Here is a 10,308-nt window from a genome sequence, read left to right on the forward strand (position 1 = left end):
ACACACTGATTGAGATACACACTTAGCAAACGTATGTATTTTATATTCCTATTTATATTCATATTTATATTATATATATATATATATATAGGTAACTGCAGAATTCCGGAGGAAAGCGATTAGTCTTGTTCTGTGTGCGTAGGAATCGGAAGTTGTGCATTTGTAGGGAAGTTCAGGTGTATCGAAGAGATTCAGTTTTCTGCCGAAGCTTTGATTTTCGACAAACTTGCTTCGTGTCTTACCGTGCAACATGCAGCATGCGCGCGTCGAGCTGTGTGCATGCACGCAGAAAGGATTTGCCGCAGTCGCTTCTCAAGAAAACGCCTCCGTCGTGGCTAGCGCATGCGTTTCGTTCCCCTGGTTTTTCTGTTCAGTTTCGGCCTCCAAAAGTCCCGGGTCTCTCAGAGATGCCAAGCATCCCCCGGGTGTGTCTCGGCGGCTGTCTCGTCGTTCCCCTCCCTCTGGCTTCGGCGAGGTCCGCCTGTCCATCTCGCACTGCAAGTCTTCGACTAAAAACGTCCTCTCTTTCTCAGCAGTGTTTGCTCGAGGGATTTTTCGCGAAAGAAACACTTCTGTTCTTCACAAAGGCGTTTCGCGCTTCTCCTCCCGATAGAAGATAGCGTGCTCTCGTCTTGCCGCCCGCCCGGCAGGGGCGCTGCCTCAGCGTCGCCTGCTGAAAAAAAACTGTCTCCTGAGCACAGAGGTCTCCTCTGTCAAGACCTGCTGTGGCACCTCCACTTTCTCTCCATTTGACCTCAGAATCGAGAATGCAACGTCAGCACAGACGCAGGCATGTCTCGTATCGAACTCAACCTTGTGCGGGGTAGCCCCCCTCCTGTGTGGGTGCTTGGAAATCGGCAACTTCCTGAAAGGCCGTAAAGCGATTCAAGTCAACGCGATTTCATCTCCCCATACATCTGTACACGCCTATATAAATGCTTATATATATAAATATATGTACAAATATGCAAATACATAGTATATGTAGGGATACTGAATGGAGATTTATGTGCAGCTGTGTATCTATGGAGGCGCGGGAGCTTTACAGTCTGGCTTTCTGGAGCAGAAGGAGAAGCAGACATGAGAGAGGAGAGGGAGGAGAAAGTAAAGTGAAGAGCCGTGTTTGATAGGTCGTGGAGTCTGGATTAAAAGGAGACTCAGAGTCTTCAAGAAAATGCAGCCGTGGAAATCAGCATCTTTCCGCGCTGGCCATGGAGGAGGACTTTGATTTGGAAGACGTCTTCAATGACGAGGGCAAGGAGCTGCATGCGAAGCAAAGGCCCGAGGCTCGCATTTCGCCCTCTTCAAAGCTCTCGCGAGACACTCCAGGCTGGGTTGCTTCTCTCTCGCGCTGTGGAGAGAAATCGATTTTCTCGGATGCCACGCGAACTGCATGCGTCCCGCCTGCTTCCCCCGGCGTACCTTCCTGTTTTGCCGGGAAGACGTATTTTCAAGCAGGCTCTGCTTCAGAGGGCTGTCCCCCGCTCTCTTCTCCTCGCCCCAGTCAAGAAACTTGCTTCTCTTCGTCCCTGCCTCGACAGTGTCACCAGTCTCTTCCAACCTCTGCTTCTCAGGGAGGAGACAAGCCGCACCGCATCTGGCCCTCTGCGTTTCTGTCGAGCAAACAGAACCCGCATGGAGCAGAGTCGCGCGGTGTACGTACACCCGAGGGCCCGGCTGAGGCGCGTTTGCAGGTGCCTCAACGGACATGGGGCAAATTGTCGGCTTTGAAGTCCGAGAGTGGAGCAGGAAACCCGGCACCGGTTGAACCGCGAGCTTGGGGAGACTCGCTCTCGCTCTCTTTGGGGAAGCCTGCGGAAGTCTCGAAGGCGCCAGATAATCAAAAAGACCGCGCAGACAGTCGAAGGCCACCGCCTCGACTGCCTGCTGGTAGGCCGGGCGGAGGGAGGCTGTGGGCGGATCTGGGGAAGGGGAGCTTTCTGTGTTCTGGAGCTTCGCAAGAAGGAACCTTCAAATTCCAGCCATCTCGCGATTCTGGCCATCCGAACGCATTCGAGGCGGAACCGCCAACGTCTCCTGAGAAATCCACCTACGCAGTCGCCCAGGAGGTCCCCCTTGCCTCAAGGCCTCGCGACCTCGGGTGTACGTACACCGCGTCTTTGGTCCCGAACGCGGCAAGAGGCCCTTCTCGTCGGGAGTCTCTCGGAACCGAAACGCAGCCGGCGGGTGTCTCCTCTCAGTCGCAGACTGCGCACTTCTGCCCCAGCCGCAACGTTGCTCGAAAGAGCAGTCAGTGGCTTGCCGCGTCCGGTGGACGGATCCCTCAGGACGACGCTTCAGAGCATGCTTTAGGGCAAACACGGTCGGCCTCTGGCGCAGGTTTTGCGAGCTCTCCGTTCCAGTCATTCGCAGAAAGATTCCCCAGCCAACGCCGCGAGACTCTTGCAAAAACAACGAACGTGGACGCTCCTCCCGTTCCGCGCGCGCGCCTGCGGGGCTGTGGCCTCCAAGTCAAGCCGGAGCTCCGGGGTGTATGTACTCCCCGGCAGGTGACCCAGGAGAGTCGCGGGCACCAGGCAGAAGACAGAGGACGGGGACAACGCATCGAAAGAGAAACCATTGGAAGCGATTTGTCGAACGCAGAGAATAGAGGTGGAGGTTTCTGTAAAACAACACGAACGCCGAAACTCGCAGGTCCTGCCGGCGTCCTCCTCCGACGCCGACAGCAAGCCGACCCAGCGAAACGGATGAAGACGTGAGTTGAGTTTCTTTTTATCGCGCCATCTTTGTCGAGCTTCAGTTATAGTCAAACCACCACGCAGTAGGGGAGTGAAGAACTTTGCAGATGCATTGAGTTGCAGTGTGACGTTTACTTTTCCTTGTGCTTCGAACGGACATATTTTTTATGTATGTTCGTTAGCACTTTCACTTCACATATTCAGTCCAGCGCTGCGAGATAGAGACTCTGGACAGTTGTATAAACAGGGGTATGTGTGCATGTACACTCGCTTCTGTATGGACTTTCTTTAGAGAACGCAGCACCCTTGTTGTGTCGCATGTTTATTTAACATTGTGTTTTTTCTCTGTTTCGCTTCTGTGCGGTCGACTCTCGGATTTGCCCGGTCCCTGCCTTTTGCTTCGTCGTCTGCGTTATCTTCTCCAGTCGCTCTGAGAGCTGCTGTCTAGGTGTGCAAAGCCTTCCAGTTTTTTCCACCTCGTTCCTGCGTCAGGTTCTGTGGTCTTCTCTGTATTCTTTTGTGTTCTTCACCCTTCTTCCCTGAGGAATCTGTGTCTTCTGTGGTGCGTCGCCTGTATCTTTGTTCTCTCTTTCCCGATAAATCCGTCGATTGTCTGGAGTCTTTTCCGCCGTGCTGCAGAGAGAGTTCTCGTTCTCCGGTCGCGAGCGGGACGCCGCGCAGCGCACAAGGACGCAGCCCGCAACCTTCTCCGGATCGAGAGGACGTGGAGTGTGTAGACAGCGAAGAAGACTCAGAGCTCGACGGACAGAACCTCGGTCGGAATGTCGCCTGGATCAAGGCTCTCTTCTTCGCGTCCTTGCCTCTTGACGGTGAACCTTCAACATCACGCGTTAATGCGTACCGAGTCTTGTTTCTGTCGCCCTGTCGAGTTGCGGAACTCTCTCTAAGAGGACCGACGCACAATCGTTTTAGGGTGTCGCTTGAGTTGATCGTCGAGACGCGATTGTGCACAGCAAATACATGCAAGCAGGCTAGAACTCTGTTCGTCGCTTCGATTTCTGCATGCAGCAGACAGTGAAGACCACGAGAAGGAGACTGCAGGGAGGGAGAGAGGGTTGTGCAGTCCGGCCGTTTTTTTCTGGAGAGTGTGCGTGTGTATGTACACTTGGGGGAAATTGTAAAAAGTGAGTGCGGCTGCGGCGACTTGGAGAGTCGTCTCTTTGCATGTCTTGCGTTTGATGAGGCTGAAGAGGTCTCTGCCTCCTCGCGCCTCGAGGTCGAAGACGCATGCATGCAGTCACAGACACGATGCTCGCGCGACTCTTCTGGAGGAGATGAATGGGCGCGAACGGCGACCAAAACTCCAGCATGCAGTTGCAAAGACAAGTCGAGTGTCTCTCCAGCCTCCTGTTTCCTTATAGCTTCAAAATCTCTCCCGGATTCACTTGTGTGCGTTTATCCTCGGCAGATTTCCACCTGGGACTAACGCCCTTTCCATCGGAAGCCGCAGACCTCAGGTGAGAAACACTACATCTCCGAATCCTTTCGGTCTTCCTGGCCGTCTGCTCGTTTTCTCTCTTCTCTCCGTGCTCACTTCTTTTCTCACTTTGTTCTGTGACTCGTGCTGGACGTAACCCCTCTCCGGTTTTTTTCCTCGTACAAAAACGTATGCGCAAATGCGTGTGTGCCCATGTATGCATGCATGGGTGCACGCATATATATTCATATATGAATACATATTTATATCTATATTCATACATGCACATATACATACATTTTTATGCATATATATAATATAATGTATATATATATATATGTGCGTATATAGTTGTATCCGTCTTGCTTTCCGTCTTTTCTCGCCGTTAATACGGAGACACACTTCAGCAGCTTTTTTGCGAGTTTTTGTGCGTTTGCCGTTTTTCGTTGAATGCCTCTCGAGTTTCACAAGAAGCGACGAACAAGGTCGGTTCCCCTCTCCCGGAACTTCCCGACGGCAGAGAAACGAAAGCAAGTTGCAAGGAAGCGCAACGGAGAAGAAAGCAAATCTGTCTCTGTCATTCACTGGAGATGTGCGACTCCTGGGAGATAAAGATATGCACACACACAGTCACGTATTCATTCATACATACATGTGTATTTATGCATGTATGAATTGATACGCATATGCACATTTATGTAAGTATGTTTATATAAATATATATATATGTATATATATGTATATATGCATATGTATATATGTATGTATGTGTATAAATGATCAAGCATGTACACATGCATGAGCTCAAATCGAATTTTCGTAAATAAAGGCCCTTTGTTGCAAAAGTCAGGGGAAGAAGTAATTGGATGCGAGTTGTGCATTTGTTGTTTCTGTCTTTTGTACGTTCTGCAGCTGCTCCTTCATGTACAGAGACAACATTTCTTCCATTCTCAACCGCGTCGCCCCCGCGGCGTATAAGGTCGATTCCCTGAGCAGCAAAAAAACATTCACGCATGCGCAGCCAAGTGAACGCGTGCAATTGTTTGTAGAAGGCTCCTGTCTTTATTATCCCCGAGAGAGATGGAGATGTACATGATGTACACTTGCACTTGCATTCGAGAGGGCGTAGAGAGCAACCTGTACCGCGTCAGATAGGGTGGACATTGGAATCTATGCAAGCATAAACAACAGTGTTCACTCACACTTTTGTCGACATGCTTCGCAGCCATACATATATATATATATATATAATTGTAAATGTATTTATATATATATATATATAGTTAGATCTATGTTTGCAGGTTTGAATGGGGTGTGTGAGCGAAACTCGAGTTCACAGAATTTCGTCATCCAGAGAACATGGCGACATATCAGGGAAATCGCGTTTCCTGCATTTTTGTCTTCACATGACTTTTCTGCGCAGGTCCCTCAGCTGATCGTGTCCATCAAAACTTCTGTCGCACGCTCTCGAAGCGCCGAAGCAACCGAGGAGAAAGTCGAAGAAGCTTTGCTGCAAGTGACAGTTAGTGTTCTGCTCTTTCTCAGTTCTGTTTGCCTCGGGAAATCGCGAAACCTGTCGCTGTCGTGGTGAAACACTGCAACCGGCGACGCATCGACACCGCATCTCTTCTTTCTGTGATCCCCCTCTCCTTCTCTGTTCTTTTGCTTTCTCTCCTCTCGTTCTGTCTCTCCCTCTGTCCCTCCAAACATCCTTGCGCGGGTGTCTCTGTCGATATACAATTTCTCTGGGCAGCGCACTCAGGCTCTTTCTGTCGCTGAGAGACGACTTCTTCGTCGCCGTCGCCCTCGCATCTTTCCAGTGTGTCGTCGATTTCTCCTCTTTTATTTTTTTCCAGGACCCCACAGGCGAGATGCCCGCGGCAGTTCACAGCCGGGCCGTCAGCCTGCACGGCGCGAATTTCGTCTCTGGCGCTGCCCTCCTTCTTCGAGATGTAAGTCTCCTCTTTGTCTCGGAAGTCCGCAGTTCAAAACAGGCACGAGCGCAAATAAAAACGATGGCTTCTCTGCTACTAGAGACTTGTCTTCGCACATCTGCGTAGAATCTATCCGTCTCTCTGCTCATCTTCATATTGATGTATATCTGCGAAAATGATGTATGTCCGAGTAAAAGATCCTTCCTTTTTTGACTCTCTGCACTCCTCGTGGAAGGTGATTCGTGGAGCGTGGTGAACAGCGTATGAGAAGCGTCGGAGAAAAGGAAAAAAGAGAGGCGACACTCGCGAGGTTTAACTTTTTTTCAGGTCACAGTTTTTCTCTCGAACTGCCGGCTGCCATGTCTCGCAATCGTGCATGCTAACATTCTACAGGTGAGAGAGGAAGTGAAGACAGCAAGAAGGCAGAAATCGAGAGAAAAAGAGGAAAAGAGAGAACGAAGGCGAACCACTGTTCGATACGGGCGATCAAAACAGAGACAATAGACATGGCAGGAAAGAAGACAAGGGAAGGAGACACGGAGAGGCAAAAGATATGCGGTGACTGCTGGGGGAAAAAACAGAAAAGAGTGTAAGGCGTGTACCAGGGGGGGGCTAGAGCTTGCCGGACCTTTCGTTCATTCGAGAATAGACAGAGTCTGGCAAGCAAAGCGTTGGTGGCGTTTTTGTCAAAAACAATGCATGCACTCGTGTGCCACCGAGAATGGCGCATATCTTTTTCGGAGCGGTGAAAGTGAGGCGCGAATGGTAGGGAACAAGAGAAGCGATGGTATCTTCTAGAAAACTGTTTTGAATGACTTCAACAGCACTTCTGAATACGAAAGCTCTCGCGGCAGCGCGGAAGGTTGACACCCGATTTTTCTGTCTTCAAAAACGGCACTCAAAAGCGAAACAGGCGCCGTTTTCACGTATCAAGATTCACAGCGGTCTGCGGGGCTCCGTTTCTCAAAGGAAAATAAACACCTTGCTCACGCATTTTTTCAGATCTTTCCGCCTGAAGATTGGACAGCTTCTTTCCAAGCGGCCTTCAGTGTCGAGCGCAACAAGGAGGCCCTGCTGGTGAGCTTTTCCGCTGTCTCGGCATACAACAAAAGTGACAACCATCCCTCCCTGACACACCAATGTATACGGACGCACGTACAAAACATATATATATATATATATATACATATATATCATATATAGGTATGCATGTGTATGCGGATGCAGTTGTACCTATGCTCGGTCTGAGTGAAGTTTCAGATTTATTGCGTGGAGCAGACAGGAGCGCCTTCCATTAGAGAGAGAATTTCAACGAGAAAGGATCAGGACGCTAGGAAATCGAAGGTGACAGCCGCACACTCCAGAAAAGTACTCAGCGCAGTCTGTGAAAGAGAAGATGCCTCACAGATATGCACATGCGTCGAAATCTACAGAAGTTGACTCTGTATGTATGTCATATATTTGCGTGTCTGACCGCTGATGTTGCTTCAAAATGTTTTTCCTGGACAAATACATTTACGTCTGTAGATGTACATCTTTGTAAGAGTGCTAGGTTGCGTTGGTGACGCACACTCGCAGCGAAGCCTGACAAGTCGAAAAGATGTTTATCCTGGGGATGAAACCGCGCTTTGTTGCGGGGGGTTTCGCACCTGAGAATCTGTACCTGCACTCTGCTTGCCCTTAAGTTCGTTGTTTAATGTCTTTTTTGGCTTCGTCGGCGTTTTCGCAGACACGACAGCGGAACGTTCTTTTCGAATGGTGCTCTCGGGGGCTGCGTTCACTCTAAAACTCTTCACAGTGTCTCCTCTCTCTCCACACTAATGCTTTCTGTTCATGCAAGCTTGTTTTCCAGTTCGCGGTTTGTGATTTTCTCTTGTTTTTCTTCTTTCTCGGTTCAGACACGTGTCTCTGACGCCGGTTCAAAAAAGTTTCCGAGGTGCGTGGGACCAAGAAAAACAGCAAAAAAGCCTAATTAGGCTGCTTGACAATATGTTTCTCTCGTCATCACTTCGAGTGCCATGAGACCTGCATGTTTCTACACGGAAGATAGAATCGGTTTGGAAAGCCTGAACATGCGTGGTAAGAGAAGTCCGCATTACCACGCCTAGAACCTATGCTTAAAGTGCATGAAGTTGACTGTCCACTGCGTTTACTTGTTTACTTCCCTAATAACTGGTTGTCGGTGAGGATAACTCGCCGATCATTTCTTGTAGTTTAGAGATTTTTATTGCAGGAGCTTGCGCTTTGGTGTGTTATTTTTCGAGTTACTTCTTGTCGCTTTCGAAGAATCACACGGAGCGAAGCGTGAGAACCATGTAGCAAACCAACAGATGTGAGCAGCAACGAAAAGGGAAGAACTGTTCAGATCAGAGGGATTTCCGGAACTGATAATAGAGCGCATTTCCCGAGGGATTTTACGGCGTGCGGATGTCCTTCTCGAGAAGCAAGCGCCTTGTTTGACTAGCGTCGTTTCCTTTTACTCACTGAAAGTTTGCGAGTGCCGTTTTCTCTTGTTCAGCATTTCTCTCGGTCCTCTCTCTGTGAAAGCGCCTGGAGGCGTCGGAGAAACTTTCTCCTCCGAGCATCCACCGCTACCACAAACGCACCGCGAAAGATCGGAAGCACAGGAAACCGAGAGAGCAGCCGGTCGTGTGTTTCCTATCTCGCACGTTAAAGAAGAAATGCGGAGCCGAGTTTATCCAGATCAGAGTTTTGCTTCGCAGGGGACATGTGGGCAGCAGCGGGAACAAACCCTACAGAGCACACCTATCGACGACACCTCATTGTTAATCGAAGATTTAGAAGGTGTAGAGGATTCCGACGCATTTCAGAAACCTCAAGAACTCTTTCGGGACTCAGGCGGCACTGGGAATGCCTTTGTATCAGACGCGCAAATTTTATCTTGTCGTTCTGTTTCAACTAGCGATGGTGATCGGGAAAGAAACTCACGGGAAAGCGCACTGACATGCAAAACGACCTTTTCTGGCATGGCGTCTGCGACAGATGGAGCAGAAAAAGGTGCCTCTCTTCGCGAAAGAGAGTCGAACTCGGAGGGTTCGGTTTCCTCTGTCTCCGTTAGAAAATGTAGTCGAGGAGAGACTGGCATAGATGCGGGTGGGGAAGGCACTGACCTCTTTTCCAGAGACGACGGCGAAGAAAATGGGGTGGCATTTTTTGAGGAACTGAGCAAAGCAGAACGTCAAGCGCTTGGGCCGCCAACGCCAGCCGAAATTGCGGACAGAGAAGCGCACGCTGATGCGCGGGACAGAACCGTCGGTGGAGAATCGGATATCCGAGCAAGTGTCGACACTGCGACTTTCTCTTCAACTGCACACCTGGACGATTTGCTAGATATTCTCTTAGAAGAACCAGACGCCGATGGGTCGTAATTTGTGTTTTGATAGAGCCGGAGTCATTCCCCCCCCCAAAAGTGATGGCGCCTGAAGGTGTAAAACCTAATGTGGCTGCTGGGGTGCGTTTGGAAAATGCAGTTCTGTCCAGGTCCGAGTGCCTGGGCATCAAATGTGTCTCAGTTCATCTCTTGTTTCTAGAAACTGCTCTAAACCGCGTCAGGAACTTCCCTTTTCTTCTGGAAAGGTACTTTTTCTCTTGCAAATGTCGAAGAGACTGAGAGCCGATGCGGCCAGACTGTAAGAGCATTCACGCACTTAACAACTGTGACTGCTGCTCCTACAGGCCCCGAGATCGTTGCTTGTTTTCCGAGAACTCAAGGACGCCAGGTTGCCGTACCCTCTTGGGTTCGCTGCATTCGCTTGCTTCGGAATCCTCTCACTTACAAGGGAAGCACATAACGAAAAATCTGAGTGAAAGTAGTCCAGCTTTTACCGAAAGTCTGTCACGTTGAATGTGAGATGAATCGAAATGCTAACTTCAGTGAGAGGTGAACAAAGACTTTCAAGATCTAAACCCAGGGTCTAGCTTCACGTGTCGCTTAGGTGGCATCGAGAACATCGAGCATCACGACAGAGACATCATGTTGCACTGTCCGCCAGCAACCTGTGCAGCTTAGTTGACACGAAAATATGCTCCTTCGATGCAAACTCGTCGGCTGACTTTTCTGACTCGTCAAATTGGACCAGGTTCGGTAGTCCGTACTGGTCAAGTGGAACGTTCGCGGAACGCTGAGAGCATGCAGACGAAAACTGCTCCGACTGCGCAACAACCAAGTTTCAGATATCTTCTCTAGTCCTTGCTGAATGTAACACTGAAGATCTGT

The 10,308-nt window shown here is 49.8% G+C and overlaps 1 protein-coding gene across 1 annotated transcript; it reads left to right on the plus strand.

The window, feature by feature from the left end:
* The first annotated feature begins 567 nt into the window (after positions 1 to 567).
* Positions 568 to 8,206, plus strand: TGME49_321610 (hypothetical protein). The gene is made up of 9 exons (XM_018783029.1): positions 568 to 2,716; positions 3,339 to 3,529; positions 4,129 to 4,177; positions 5,050 to 5,116; positions 5,561 to 5,659; positions 5,994 to 6,089; positions 6,399 to 6,464; positions 7,074 to 7,148; positions 7,970 to 8,206. Exons 1-9 carry the CDS (start codon positions 1,212 to 1,214, stop codon positions 8,045 to 8,047), a joined length of 2,226 nt encoding a protein of 741 aa, XP_018638408.1. The 5' UTR covers positions 568 to 1,211; the 3' UTR covers positions 8,048 to 8,206.
* Positions 8,207 to 10,308: the final 2,102 nt, after the last annotated feature.

The sequence above is a fragment of the Toxoplasma gondii genome, chromosome Ib (assembly GCF_000006565.2).
Source record: "Toxoplasma gondii ME49 chromosome Ib, whole genome shotgun sequence".
NCBI classification, from domain to species: Eukaryota; Apicomplexa; class Conoidasida; order Eucoccidiorida; family Sarcocystidae; genus Toxoplasma; species Toxoplasma gondii.

Coding starts and splice junctions, on each gene's coding strand:
- TGME49_321610 (XM_018783029.1), top strand. CDS start 1,212: ATGGAGGAGGACTTTGATTTGGAAGACGTCTTCAATGACGAGGGCAAG. Junction 3,530..4,128: donor CGCGTCCTTGCCTCTTGACG/GTGAACCTTCAA, acceptor TATCCTCGGCAG/ATTTCCACCTGGGACTAACG. Junction 6,465..7,073: donor TGCATGCTAACATTCTACAG/GTGAGAGAGGAA, acceptor GCATTTTTTCAG/ATCTTTCCGCCTGAAGATTG.